Source organism: Artemia franciscana, chromosome 8, assembly GCF_032884065.1.
Source record: "Artemia franciscana chromosome 8, ASM3288406v1, whole genome shotgun sequence".
In the NCBI taxonomy this organism is placed as follows: domain Eukaryota; kingdom Metazoa; phylum Arthropoda; class Branchiopoda; order Anostraca; family Artemiidae; genus Artemia; species Artemia franciscana.
The window spans coordinates 2,782,660-2,798,176 of record NC_088870.1 but is presented as its reverse complement, the minus strand read 5'-3'; the positions used below and the strand labels follow the sequence as shown (position 1 = coordinate 2,798,176).

The 15,517-nt window shown below is 38.0% G+C and overlaps 1 protein-coding gene and 1 long non-coding RNA gene across 2 annotated transcripts in view; one reads left to right on the top strand and one right to left on the bottom strand.

Moving 5' to 3' along the window:
- Positions 1-15,517, top strand: part of LOC136029879 (protein NEDD1-like) — a 66,207-nt gene that overhangs the window by 17,493 nt on the left and 33,197 nt on the right. Inside the window, exons 4-5 of the mRNA XM_065708358.1 lie at positions 1,244-1,387; positions 14,621-14,856. Coding sequence (XP_065564430.1) covers positions 1,244-1,387; positions 14,621-14,856 — 380 coding nt within the window. The remainder of the gene's footprint in view (positions 1-1,243; positions 1,388-14,620; positions 14,857-15,517) is intronic.
- The window catches only part of LOC136029885 (uncharacterized), a 55,186-nt gene that overhangs the window by 33,191 nt on the left and 6,478 nt on the right, over positions 1-15,517 (bottom strand). The gene's annotated exons all lie outside the window — the stretch shown is intronic.

Below are 15,517 nucleotides of genomic sequence, written 5' to 3'. Positions count from 1 at the left end.
ACATCACAATCCCAGATGTGGCGTCTTCCACTCAAGATGTGATGTATACACCCTATATACCGCCCATCCTTGAATATTGCTGTCCTGTTTGGGGTCCTCAAGCTCCAAACACTTTAAATGTCAGTAATTGTCAATGTCATGTTCAGTATTAACAATATTCATATGTCAATATTCTCCAATATTTACACTAAACTCTGACTATGCTAAAAGCATGTTTGAGTGCAACTGATAAACACAGTCGGTAATTAAAATTGTTCTGTTTACCAATTGTCTTTCAAATGATTTAATCTGAAATTGTTGCCATTCCTTTTTAACCGCTGCTTTTTAACTAGCTGCTCTTTTATTCCTTGGTACGATCAACCATATTTGTAGCAGAATTTGAGGAGAGTTCTGACTTCGTTGACGACTTGTCTGCACCTCTCAATCGCATAGTACAAAATGCTGTAGCAAAACAGCAGCTTGACTCTACTCTCTTCACGAACTTCCTCAACCAGTGTCAATCAAACAGCCTAACAATGAATGAACTAAAGTCGAAAGTTATACGGCTCAACCCACTCAAGCGGGACATTACAATCCCAGATATGGCATCTCCCACTTTTTCCTGTTGAATAATGCTCGGTGTGACATTTACACGTGTAGACAGTATTGCACGTATGAGTCACTACTCAATCCAGAGTCTAACAACTATGCACAGGTTGGGGCTCTTGGATCGACAGCTCCTGCTGGGGTATACAACCTACATCACGCCCGTCCTTGAATATTGCTGTCCTGGTTTGGGTCCTGAAACTCCAAACAATGCTTAGATGTCAGTAGATTTGTTACCAGAATTGCCTTTGGTTTTTTTTTTCTTAAGTTTCAAAGTAAGATTATTGCTTGGACAATATTTTGACAATATAGTTTTTAAAGATATTGCTTAGATTAGAAACGTTAGGATATACATGAAAAGTGTACTCATACAACTTGAGATTTTCAGATCTAGAACCTACTCTGAGGATAGGATATGCTTGAAATAAAAATTCTTTTTTTTTTAAATGGTACGAAAATAAATGTTACAAATAAAAGCAAATGAACTATTTTTTTTTATTTAGTGTCAATTCATTATTTTTTGGTCCATAATTAGTTTAACCTCTAATAGAAAGTTCAGTGAGGCTTACATTTATGTTTTAAAATATAATTACTAAATAAAAAATATAAAACTATAAAATATAAATATAGACATATATAATTACTTGTTTTTTCTCAGGACTCGTCACAATCACCAGTTATGAAAGTCATCTTAATGCCAAAAGAGACAAGAGTCATTGCTGGACACCAAGATGGCTCTGTGGTGCTCACCTCACTGATGACGCAACAAACATTTGCTCCTCTTGAGAAAAGGACAGATTCGGTAAATATTTGCTTGTTTACTTAATTTTAAGAAAATTACCCCCCTTTCTCTCCGTATGACTGGTGATTTTATATTCAAATCTATAGTTTTTTAACATAAATGACCAAGTATGGAATTGCTCTTGGCCGTGTGTGTAGTATATTGGCATAAATATTGCTATAACTAGGATGCAGATTTGGACCTCCCCCCCCCCTCTCTCTTCTCGGTAAAGCCAAATTTATATACTAATATATGGTGTGGTCGCTGAAATATGCACTGAACGGGCTGTATCCATATAGTAGAAATGATAAAATTTTTATACAAACACAGATTTTTGTTGTGAAGCTACCAAATATGCTGTAAAATAGCTATATAACCTATCCTGTCTATTTGAATAATGAATTGACATAAATATTTCTATAGTTAGGAAGTAGGTTTAACCCCCCTCCCCTTCCATGGAAAGATTATATTTATGTACAAATAATACACAGTTTTGACATTGATATTGCTTAAATCTACCCTGAAGTGGTTGTATCCTAGGATCCAAAGGATCTGATTGCTTATCCTCCAAAGCTAAAAGTACGTTTGTATTCATAATTATTTATCGAAATGTTGTAGGTTCAGACAAAGGTAAAAAAAGGTAAAGAATATGAAAACTAGACAAACATATAAGAGATCCCTCTCCAGGGATCTCAGACAAACATATAAGAGATCCCTCTCCAGGGATCTTACAGTCATTCTCAGGAAAGAGTGTTAAAAAAAGGTAAAGAATACGACATTAGACTTTACAGTCCTTACCGGTGGTGCTGATCTCCGTTTCTTGGCCCTTCAGCCAGGAAGTGCAATGGAAGGTGGGGGGCCAACCGTCCTGTGCTTTCGCAAACTCTTCCTGTTTACCTTCCCCATTTAGAGCTGGGTCGACTCTGGGTGAGCTTACAGAGTCATGCCACTGACCCCCGTCCCAAACTAAATAATTGGGTACACTAGGATTCGAACGAAGCCGTTGATAAGAAAAGAAATAAAGCAGACACAGATATTAAAAGGATTGGTCTAAAATGATGAATAGAAAATAAAAACATCAATAAAGAAAGATCGAAGAACGGAGAAAGAATGGAGGGATTTTCCTTAAGATCGCTTCGACTTTTTGTGGGACTCCCCCCCCCCTTTTTTTCGAAAATCTAATATTTTTTTTCAGGCTAGTAGCTTTTTATGAGCAATAAACCAAACAAATTTTTTGTATCTGAAATCAGCATAAAAGCCAATTCTTTTGATTTTTCTATTGTTGTAAAAATCCTGTTTTTAGAGTTCCCTTTACTATGGGGCTGAGCCTCTCCTTACTTACAGTTAGTTGTCACGAATTGTTTGGTGATCAACTAGAGAAGATTACAACAGAAGGCTTGTTGCGAAAAAAAAAAAAAAAACTGAAAATCAGTGAGATAGAATGTACAAAGCAATCATAAATAGAAGAACTAAAGCAGGCACGGATACTAAAGCAATTGGCCTAAAAAGAAGACTACCGCATAAAAATCGTAGGCAGCCCAATAGCGCTACCTAAGTTAATAGCGATGTGGGTACAATGTTTTTTTTTTTGTTTTTGTTTTTTATAATATGGTCTTAGGCCAGGACACTTCGTATCAAAGCACTTGTCATAGAAACTTCGAAAAGGGCTTATTCGATTGGAAATTGAAAGGGCTAGTGCCCTTTTTAATAGTCAAAAGAGATTGGAGGGTAACTAACCCCTCTCCCACCCACTATTTCCCCAAACACATCCAATCACACTTTTTAGATATCCCTTTTGTTCAACTTAATTGAAAAGTCTAGAAATTGTGTCTTTGAGGATGACAACCTCCCCGCCCCCCCCCCCCCCCCCACATCCCTCAGTGTGAGGGTTATAAGTTATGCCGTGGTAGGCATATAAGGTATATATAGAAAAGGTGATCGTAAAAACTCTGGAATAGGCTCATTGGATGATAAATCAGATGTTCTAGTGCTCTTTTTGAGATTCAGAGTGATCAGAGGGTGGATACCCCCACACTTCGCATTTTCCCGAAATAAATCTGATAGAAATTTTGAGGACCATTTGTTGTCGTAGAAACTTTTGAAAAGAGCTCATTCAATGGGAAATTGAAAGGGCTAGGGCTCTTTTTAATAGTCGAAAATAATTGCAGGGCAACTAAACCCCTCCCACGCCCACCATTTTCTTAGACACATCCAATGTAAATTTTGAGATAGTTATTTTGTTCAATGTAGTTGAAAGGTCCGAGAGTCATATCTTTGAGGATGAAAACCCCTCCACAGCCCTCATATCAAGGGTTTTAAGTTGTGCCCTGGAGGCATATATAGTTATATATAGAAAGGGTCATCGTATAAAGTTCGGGGGGGGAGCTCATTGTATTGGTAGTCAGAAGTTCTCAGAGGGTAGATACCCCCCCCATACCTCATATTTTCCCGAAATGTATCCCATAGAAATTCTGAGATGGTCATTTGTTGTCTTAGAAACTTCGAAAGAGCTCATTCGATTGGAAATTGAAAGGGCTAGTCCTCTTTTAATAGTCGATAGGGATTGGAGGGTAACTAAACCCCCTCCCACGCCCACTATTTCTTCAAACCCATCCAATCCAAATTTTTAGATATCCATTTCGTTCAACGTAATTGAAAGGTCCGGAAATTATGTCTTTGAGGGTGACAGCCTCTCCAAAGCCCCCAGGGCAAGGGTTGTAAATTATGCCCTGGGGGCGTATAAGGTATATATAGAAAGAGTGATCGTATAAATTTTGGAGGGGGCCTATTGGATTGGTGATCAGAAGTTCTAGTTACCTTTTTAAGATTCAAAATGATTGGAGGGTGGATACCCCCCCCCATACCTCGTTTGTTTCTCAAAATGCATTCGATTTAATTTTGAGATGGCCATTTATTGTCGTTAAAACTTAGAAAGCAGCTCTTTTCTGAGGACCAGTGCCCTTTTTAATAGCCGGAAGTGATTGGAGGGCGATGAACCCCCCCCCCTAGAGCCCTCAGGGCAAGTGTTGTAAGTTATGCCATTGCGGCATATAATGTATACATAGAAAGGGTGGGAGTACAAACTTCAGAGGGGGATCATTGGATTTGTAATCGAAAGTTCTAGTCAACCTTTTTGAGATTCAGAGTGATCGGATTGTCTATACCTCCCCCCACACCTCGTATTTTCCCGAAATGCATCTGATAGAAATTTTGAGATGACCATTTGTTGTCGAAGAAACTTCGAACACAGATCATTCAATCGGAAATTGAAAGAGACAGTGCCCGTTTTAATGGTGGAAAGTGATTGGAGTGTAACTAGCCCCCCTCCCATGCCCCAAATACATTCAATAAAGATTTTGAGATAACCAGACTCAACGCAATTGAAAGGTCTGGGAATTAAGTCTATGAGGATAAAAACCCCCCACAGCCCACAGGGCAAGAGTTATAAGTTATACCCTGGGGGTGTATAAGGTATATATAGAAATGGTGATCGTATCGCCTTCGGAGGGGGCAAATTAAGAAATTCTAGTGCTCTTTCAAACAGATCGTAGTAACGAACTGTAGTAAAGAGTGACCACGCTCAATAGTTACCGAAACTCTTAAAAAACGGAATTTTGATACCAATATATAAATCAAAAGAATTGAAATTGTATGCTGATTTTAAATAGATTTAAATGTTGATTTAAAAAATTAAAGTTTCATCAAGTTTAGTCTTACCTATCCAAAGTTGAGAGCCTGCGAAACTTGGACTTGTTTTCAAAAAAGGGGGAAACATCTCCTAGGTCATAGAATCTTATGAAAATGTACCATCAAGATTCAGCATATCAAAGAATCCCACTGTAGAGGTTTCATGCTCTATTGGCAAAAATGTGGAATTTTGTATTTTTTACCAGAAGAAAGATAACGGATGTGTGTTTATTTGTTGTTGTTCTTTTTTCCCAGGGGTGGTGGCATCGACCCAGTGGTCCTAGAATGTCTTGAGAGGGCTCATTTTAACAGAATTTAAAAGTTATAGTGCCCTTTTTAAGTGAAAAAAAAAACATCGGAGGACAGCAAGGCCCCCTCCTATGCTAATTTTTCCAAAGTCACCGGATCAAAACTTTGAGATAGCCGTTTTGTTCAGCGTAGTCGAAAAATCTAATAACTATATCTTTGAAGAAGACTTGATCCCCCCACAGTCCCCGAGAGAAGGGTTGCAAGTCATTAACTTAGCCCATTGTTCACATATAAAGTCTTTTTTCATAAGCAGCGCAATAGCGCTGCCTAAGTAAAGAGCGATGTGGGCACAATATGTTATGTTTTATTTTACTTTTTTTCGGTTTTAGACCAGGGTACTTCGTATCAAAGTAGTTGTCGTAAAACTTTGAAAAGGGTTCATTTGATTGGAACTGAAAGGGCTAGTGCCCTTTTAATAGTCGAAAATTATTGGAGGGCAACTCGCTCCCCTTCCACACCCATCATCTATCCCAACACATCCAATCAGAATTTTGAGATTATTTGCTATTTCTTTAAGGAGGACAGCTCTCCCATTGCCCTCAGGGCAAGGGTTGTAAGTTATGACTTGGGGGGGGGGAATTTAAGATTTATATAGAAAGAGTAATTTCGTAAACTTCGGAGGGGATTGGTAATCAGAAGTTCTAGTGCCCTCTTACAGATTCAGAGTGATCGGAGGTTGGATTCCCCTTCTCCCCCTGTACACCTCGTATTTTCCCGAAATGCATCTGATAGAAATTTAGATGGCCATTTTTTGTCGTAGAAACTTCTATTAAGTTTCATTCGATTGGACATTGAAGGGGCTAGTGTTTGACAGTCGAAAGTGACTAGAGGGCAACTAACCAACACAGGAAGGTTGGCCCCCAACCCTCCATTGCACTTCCTAACTGAATGGCCACGAAACGGAGATCAGCGCCGTTGGTTTTTACCTTAGGGGTCTAGTCCCGTCTTACTGACTTAACTAACCTCCCTCCCACTCCCTCCATTTCCCCAAAAATATCCAATCAAAATTTTAAGATAGCCATTTTGATCAAAATATTTGAAAGGTCCAGGAATCATGTCTTTGTGGGTGACCCCCCCCCCTCCACCCCATAGTCCTCAGGGGAAGGGTTGGAAGTTATGCCCTGAGGGCATATAAAGTTTTTACAGTAAGGGTGGTCGTATACACTTCAGATGGGGATCATTGGATTGGTAATCAGAAGTTCTAGTACCCTTTTTAAGATTCAAATCGGAGGGCAGATACCCCCTCCCCTCACAACTCCCAACAACTGAAATGCATCTAATAGAAATTTTGAGCTGGCCATTTGTTGTCGTAGAAAGTTCTGAAAAGGCTCATTCGATTGGAAATTGAAGGGGCTAGTGCGTCTTATGGTAGCCAAAGGGATCAGAGGGCAACTAACCCCCTCCCAAGCCCACCATTTCCCCAAATACATCCAATCAAAATTTTTAGATAGCTGTTTTGTTCAGCGTAGCCAAAAAGTCTAGACATTATGTCTTTGAGGATGACAACCCCCTCCCAGCCCTCAGGGCAAGGGTTATAAGTTATATCCTGGGGGCATATAAAGTTTCGATTGAAGGGGTGGTCGTAAAAATTTCGGAAGGGGCTCATTTGACGTGTAATCAGAAGTTCTAGTACCCTTGTCAAGAATTGTAGTGATCAGAGAGCGGATACTCCCCCCCCACAACTCATATTTTCCTGAAATGTATCGGATAGAAACCGATCCATTTTTTGTCGTACGAACTTCAGAAAAGGGTCATTCTATTGGAAATTGAAAGGGGCTTTTTTAATAGTCAAAAGTGACTGGAGGGCAAAAAGCCCCCCCCCCCACGCCCATCAATTCCCAAAAACATCTAATTAAAATTTTGAAATAGCTATTTTATTCTGCTTAGTTGAAAGGTCTGGAAATTATGTCTTTGAGGATGAACCCCCCACATCTTTCATCGTAAGGGTTGTAAGTTAGGCGTCGAGGACATCTACAGTTTTTATGGAAAGGGTGGCTCATTGTATTGAAAATCAGATGTTCTATTTCCCTTTTTAAAAGTTAAAGTGATTGAAGGCACGGACTCCCCCTCCCTCTTACGTCGTATTTTCCACATATACACCCGATCAAAGTTTTGAGATAGCCATTTGTTAAAAATAATCCAAAGATCATATAATAAGGCCTTTGAGGTGGACAGAATCCCCCAGGGATTGTAAGTTACGACCAAGGAACATGTAAGGATTTATGGAAGGGAGGTCGTTTGAACTTTAGAAGAGGCTCATTTGTTTTGAAATGTGTAGTTCTAGTTCCTTTTTAAGAGTCAAAAATGATGGAAAGCAAATAGCCCCCCCTCTCTGACATCCTATTTTCCCAAAATGTATTCAATTGAAATTTTGAGATAACCATTTTATTACCAATAGTCCAAAAATCATATAACAGTGTCTTTAGGGTGGACAAAATCCCTCAGAGCCCGTTGGCAAGAGTTGTAAGTCATGCATGGGGCATACAAGGTATTTATTGAGCAGGTAGTCGTACAAACTTTGTATCGGATGGAGCTCATTTGATTAGAAGTTAAAAGTTTTAGTGCCTTTTTTAAGAGTCAAAGGTAAATAGAGGGCAATCAGTCCCCTCCCACAAGCCTATCATTCCCCAAAACATATCCGATCTAAATTCTAAGAGAGCTATTTTGTTCAGCCTTGTTGATAGTTCCAGTAATTATGTCTTTGGGGATGTCAACCTCCCTACATCATCCTTTCAGAATGATTGACTAGATCCCTGGAAACAGTAACTGACGTCATTAGGAAATAACAAAACTCAGGAAAGAGTTTTGTAGTATTAGCAAAGTTTGTAGAATTAGCAAAGGGAGGTTGACATCCTCCCTCTCTTTGGGGATGTCAACCTCCCTACAGTCGTCAGGACAAGGGCTGTCAGTTAGGCAACTCGTTCATTGTTTACGCCTAGTATATGTTATTGAGAATGGTATCCATGTTTGAACTTTACTTTCCAAGAAGACGAAGGGTATTCAGGCGAGACTTTCAGAAAATGATGAGGGGAGTGCTAAATTAAAACACGTTATGTGTATATGAATTGTCAAAAGAGTGCAACACAGGAATAACGAAGTATTTTAAATTGAAAAGTCCAGGAAATAATAACGGAGATGATCAAAAATGGAATATTTGCATGCTACCAATATTACTACAACTACCACCACTACTACTACACACTACTCTATTTACAGTATTAAGTGAAAATTCGAACTAAATTAAAAGACTTTATGTGCATGCATATTGTCAAAATAGCGTATCTCTTTTTGATATGGTATTAACTCGGTATTGATTTGGGTATTAAATCGGTACTTTCAGAGAATACTTAAAGGGGAAGATCATCTCACCAAAAGGCAATATTTGCACGCTGCTGCTACTACTACTGTTGCTGCTACATTTAAAACTACTTCTATTGCAAATATTTGTAGCGCTAAGAGCATTGTGAAGAAAATTTCAAGAAGTATATGAACATACAGGTTATCAAAAGGATATCAGCAATATCGTAGCGATGGCTATTTGCATTAAGTTGAAATTTCCAAGACATAATGAGAAGAATGCTCTACTGACCAAGACAGTAGGTTAATGCAACTGCTCCTAGTAGTACCTCCGCTATCCAATACCATTACTGCTAATATCAATACTACTGCTTTGACTACTATTAGAGCTATGCCTAAGGGTATGAAGGTGAAATTTTCAGAAATTAGAACACGCTCGCTGTGTGCAGGTTGTCAAAAGGGTGCAACAGCAATATTTTTAGAAGATTTTTGTGTATGAAGTTGAAACTAACAGGACTTTTTGTGAGTTATGTTGAACTAACCAAAGAAAAATATTTGCATCCTAATGCTACCACTTCGTTCATGCTACAGCCACTGTTACTATTATTACTACTTCTATTACTACTCCTGCCACTAAAGCTTAGGCTACTAAAATCAATTTTACTGCTATTACTACTAATACTACTGCTATTAATACTAAGGATATTAAGGTGAGAAATTTGGGATATATAGAAACTGTGTGGAACTAACGCGAAACACACTATGCCCTCACAGATTGTCAAGCGAATGCATCAGAAATGCTTCAGAAGCGGTTGATGGTATGTATTAAGCTGAAACTTTCAGCATGTTTTGGAGAGGATATTGAAGAAACCAAAGGTGCTATGCGCATACTGCTACTAATGATGCTACTACTATTGCTACATCGCAAGCTAAGGGTATTAAGGTATTTTAAGGATTATTAGGTGGATGTTGAACTAAATCAAAACAAACTATGTGCATGTGTACTATCAAAAAGGTAGCAAAGCAATATCTGAAGAGCAACCTAGATTTTTAATTCAGACCTTTAAGGGTAAATTTTTGGGGACGTTGAACTAGCCAGAAGGCACTATAAATATACTTTTAATCTATCACAACAGTTACTGTAATTAATGACGCTAAGGGTTTTAAGATGAAACTTATAGGGAACGTTTAGGGGTTTCAATTAAACGAAAAAACTGTATGCATGCAGGTTTTCAAAGGGGCATATAAGCAATATCATAGGCAGCACCACTCTATAATAGCTAGAAATATCATTGAAACTTTTTAAACAAAATGTCTATCTCAAAATTTTTATCTGATGCGTTTGGGGAAAAAAGGGTGGGGGAGGATTAGCTGCCCTCCGATCACTTTTTGCTCTTAATGAGTGAACTATAACTTTCAATATCCAATCAAATGAGCCCTCTCTGAAATTTATACGAGCATCCCTACTATAAGAACCTTATATGTCCCCAGGGCGTAACTTACATCGCCTACCCCCGGGCCCTGAGGGGTTGTGTCGATACTGGAGTTTTTTTTATGTGATCTCAAATAAAAACAACTTAGAAACAATGGGGATTTTTTGTTCTTTTTTTTCAAGACAGTGGAATTCAGTTCAGTGGATATTCCTGGTTGGAGTCCTGGTTGAAGTTCCTTAAGTAAGGATGCTAGGGCTGTTTTAAAAAGTTTTTTAAAAACATTTTCAGTTTTAATTTCCATATTTGATGTAGGTTTTTACATATATATATATATATATATATATATATATATATATATTTGTGGTGTTGTGCTGAAGACGGCCCTTGAACATAGGGCCAAAATTTCCACTGAATTGAATTCCACTGTCCTGGGGAAAAAATTCCCTATTGTTTCAAAGTTGTTGTTTTTTTTTGTATGGAAACTCGCCGTTATTTACGTTATATTTTAATTTTAATTTTAATCAGATTTATGTGGGGGAAAAGGGCGTAGAGTCGGGGTGCTAGTGGCCCTCCGATCACTTTTGACTCTGAAAATATGAACTAGAACTTTTAATTTCCAATCAAATGATCCCTCTCCAAAGTTTATACGAGCATTCCATCTATAAGAACCATATTTGCCTCCAGGGCATAACTTACAACGCCTGTCCCCGCACCCTGGGGGTTATGTCGATCCCGGAGTTTTTATTAAACAGTCTTTGAACTATTTTTAACAAAATGAATACCGCAAAATTTGTATCGGATGTTTTTGAGAAAAAGGGTGTGGGAGGGGGTCTAACGGCCCTCCGATCATTTTAAGCCGACTGAACTAGAACTTTTAATTTTCAATCAAATAAATCCTCTCTGCAGTTTATAAGAACATCCTTTCTATAAGAACCATATTAGCTCCCAGCGCATAACTTCCAACGCCTGCCCCCGGGGCCCTCAGGGGTTTTGTCGACCTCGAAGTTAATGATACCGTTGTGTCGATACCGGAGTTTTTTGTTATAATGTCTTTAAACTATTTTTAAAAAAATGGCTATCTGAAAATTTTTATTTGGAAAAGGGCGTAGATGGGGGGGGGGGTGCTTGTTGCCCTCCGATCACTTTGGACTGTGAAAAAGTGAACTAGAACTTTTAATTTCCAATCAAACGAGTCCTCTTTGAAGTGTATACTAGCATCCCATCTGTAAGAACCATATTTGCCTCCAGGGCATAACTTACAACGCCTGCCCCCGGGCCCTGGGAGGTTGTGCCGACCCCTCAGTTTTTGTTATATGATCTGTGAACTATTTTTAACAAGGTGGCTACCTCAAAGTTTTTATCGGATGTATTTGAAGAAAAAAGGGTTTGGGTGGGGGGACTAGCTGCCCTCTAATCATTTTTGACTCTCAAAAGTAAACTAGAACTTTCATTTTCTAATCAAAGGAACGACATTAAAACTTAAAACAAACAGAAATCATTCTGTATATGAAAGGGGTTGTTCCCTCCTCAGTGCCCCGCTCTTTACGCTAAATTTTGACCTTTTTTCACAACTATACTTTTTTAAACAATAAAAATCTTTAGCGTGAAGAGACAGGCTTTGAGGAAGCGACAACTTCTTTCATATACGGAATAATTTCTTTTCGTTTCAAGTTTAATGTCGTTCCTTACTTTCACTTGAAAAAACTTTTTTTTATTTAATTTCTAAACGTTTTTTAATTAATGGATGTTTTGATTTTGGCTCACCGCACATAAATAGTTAAAACAAAATTTGCGTATTAATTTTTTTGGGCTAAATGGCTTTTTCATAGTTTTGATCGGATGATTTTGATAAAAAAAAATGTGGGGGAGGAGGCCTAGTTGTCCTCCAATTTTTGGTTGCTTAAAAAGGCAACTAGAAGTTTTTTTTTTTAAGAACGTTTTTATTAGTAATAAATATACGTAGCTTACGAATTAACTTACGTAACGAACTTCTATATTTGTATATTTTTATTACGTATATGAGGGGGTTCGCCCCCTCGTCAACACCTCCCTCTTTACACTAAAGCTTGAATTTTGTCCCAGTTCTTTAAGAATAACTCCTGAATCAGACAGGCCGCAGAATAAATAGTTAAGATTGCTAAAAATACTTTAGTGTAAAGAGCGAAGTATTAAGAAGGAGACGAACCCCTTATCTACGTAATAATTTCTGTTCGTTTTAAGTTTTAATGCTGCTCCTTACTTCCAGTTGAAAAAGCTTTTTTTTATTTATTTTCTCATTTTTTTTTAAATAATGGTGAAAAATCTTGCACCCCTTCATGGAAGTTCTCTTCCCCCATGATAAATTCCTCCATGGAAAGATCCTCCAACGTAGACCCTCCCCCGACCCTCCCCTGCCCGACGCGAAAAAGTCCCCCCTGATAACGTCTGTACACTTCCCAATAACCATTACTATATGTAAATAATGGTCAAAGTTTGTAACTTGCAACCCTTCCCCCGGGGACTGTGGGGGACTGCGCCGTCCCCAAAAACATGGTTGTTGAGTTTTTCGATTATTCTGAACAAAAATAGTTATCTCAAAATTTTTGATCCGGTGACTTTGGAAAAAGAAATGAGCTTGAGAAGGGGTCTAGATGTCCTCCAGTTTTTTGGTCGCTTAAAAAGGGCACTAAAGCTTTTAATTTCCGTTAGAATGAGCCCTCTCGCGACATTCTAGGGCCACTAGGCTGATACGATTACCCCTGAAAAAAAAGAATAAACACGCATCCGTAATCGGTCTTCTGGCAAAAACTACAAAATTCCACATTTTTGTAGGTAGGAGCTTGAAACTTCTACAGTTGGGTACTCTGATACGATGAATCTGATTGTGTGATTTTCGTTATTATTCTATTACTTTTAAAGGGTGTTTTCCCCTATTTTCTAAAGAAAGGCAAAGTCTCGTAAGTGATGGGTAAGATTTGACTTGATAAAACTTGTATATTTAAAATCAGCACAAAAATACGGTTCTTTTGATGTAAATATTGGTTTAAAAGTTACGTTTTGTAGAGTTTCGGTTAATATTGAGCCGGGTCGTTCCTTACTACAGTTCGTTACCACTTCGTTATACCTTTCTACTACAGTTCTTTGTTTGATTGTCTTAGTTATTTTAAGGGTTAAACTTGAAAAAGGTCTTTTAACTGTGCCTATTTGTCTTATTAGAGAACTCAAACAAGGTTCTATTATAAGTCCTACTGTGTTTTACATTCTTACGACCGCTGTAACTAGGACAATCAATGAGGAAATTTATAGTTAGCTTTTTGATTTTGGTTTGATCTGCTACGCAGATGATGTGCTGCTTATGAGTTCGAATCTCTACTTTACAGACAAACTTTGATTCCTTGATTTCTGGTTATAAGCTTCTTAGACTAAATGTTAATGCTGCTATGACTAAATTTCTCATTAATAATATCTGAGGTAAAGCTTTATCTTCTTTATCTCTTATTTATCAATCTGAATTTAAATAATTCTGACTCTTCAAGAATATTTTTCGAGTTATTGCCATCTTCAAAACAAAAGAAAAAATCTTGAAAAATAACGAGTCTGCTTTTGTTGTGTTTGCTTTGCTTTTGTATTGTTAAAAATTATCCTAGTCTGTATTCAGAGGGGGTATGGGTGTTTAAACTGTATAATGCAAAACTAATGCCTAAACTAAAACTAATGCCCTAGCTCTGCCTCACGTGCTGTATATTTCACCACTTTGGGAATTGCTGTCGAAAATTGAGCTGTTAAAGGTTCGATCGGGGTTTCGTCGCCATCTGAAGTTTTTATTAAGATTCCCGCTGTATTACAGGAACAGTTTTATTTTGCAAAAATATTTTATTCCTGACCCTTTTGAAGTAGTGCTTTCAATAGAGTGCGAGGGGTTTAAGAGAAGTTTAAACCGTTTACTTCATTTTCTGCCATTTAACATTATTTACCAGTGCTGTTTTGTATTATCTATTTTCCTTGTTTATAAGTTTTTTTCTTTATATATTTTTCGTTATTCCGCTCCTTTTTTATGTTGTAAGCAGGCAAAAATAAACTTATTTTAAAATGCATTTTGTTTTTCAGTAAAGTGCAAATTATGTTCTGATCTTTAGAAGCTGGTACAGCTTCTGCAACTCGCTAGCATATGATGTGTTTTGATTTAATTCAACACTCCCCTCTACGTTCCCTTAAAGTGTTTATTTTCTTTATAATGGAGATGCAAATAAACAACAGAACAACGTTTGTATTTAAAGTGAGGGATTAAATATCTTGCTGTAATGTATTTCTCTAGATTTAGGGGGCTACGCCTCCACCGGTAAATCATTTACACCGCTCCTTTCATAAGCCTTTCTTGTTCATTAACTCTAGATTAAGCTAACGTTCATAAAGCAGCATTTTAATTTTTGATCGGGCAAAACAGAACAAAAACTAATAAATATCCATGGAAAAAAACCTCTAAAATATAGCATGTTTTGGATGTAACAATAGTGTTTTCGCTTCTCATTTTTCTAATTCTTTGTTCTAGGATTTAGTCGATCTTCAGAGAATTCCGTGGCGGTCTGGTTTCCTGGTTGGCCTTTTTGCCTCCGGTGTAATTCATCAGTGGGATCTGTTCAGTCCCAATCGAACCATCATTTCAGAAATTAGTGGGCTTCACAAAGGTCCACCGTCAGCTTTGGCTTTATCTCCAATCAACGATAGAACAGCTCTAAGTGTTGGCCTCGACAAGAACATCGAATTCCTGGATTTGAAGGACAATAAGTAATAAAGGCCTCTCCACACCTAAATCATATAATACTAACACTCTTTCGCCGAGTGGATTGGTGCGCTGGATTCAGGATCCTTCGTCTGAGAGGACGCGGGTTCGAATCCCAGTGTACCCAATTGTTTAGTTTGGGACGGGGGTCAGGGGCGTGACTCTGTAAGCTTAACCAGAGTCGACCCAGCTCTAAATGGGTACCTGGAGAAATCTGGGGAAGGTAAACAGGAAGGGTGTGCGAAAGCACAGGATGGATAGCCCCCAACCCCTCATTGCACTTCCTGGCTTACGGGCCAAGAAACGGAGATCAGCACCGCCGGTAGGAACTGTAAAGTCTAATGCTGTATCATTTACCTTTTTTTAACACTCTTTCCTGAGAATGACTGTAAGATCCCTGGAGAGGGATCTCTTATATGTTTGTCTGAGTGTCCCTATCTCATTGAGCAGTTTTTTGGAATCTCTCTCAAAATACCAAAATTTTTAAGTTGAGGTATCAATAAACAAATTTTAAAAGTCTAAAAAAAGTAAGGAAAAATGCCCAAGCATCGATGTAAACCAAAGAAAATAAAGAAAAAGTGGTAAAATATTCAAATAACTATAAGATAAGTACAATACCCAAAGATCGATGGATTTTGGCCTAAAAGTGGACTTCTAGAAAGGAGA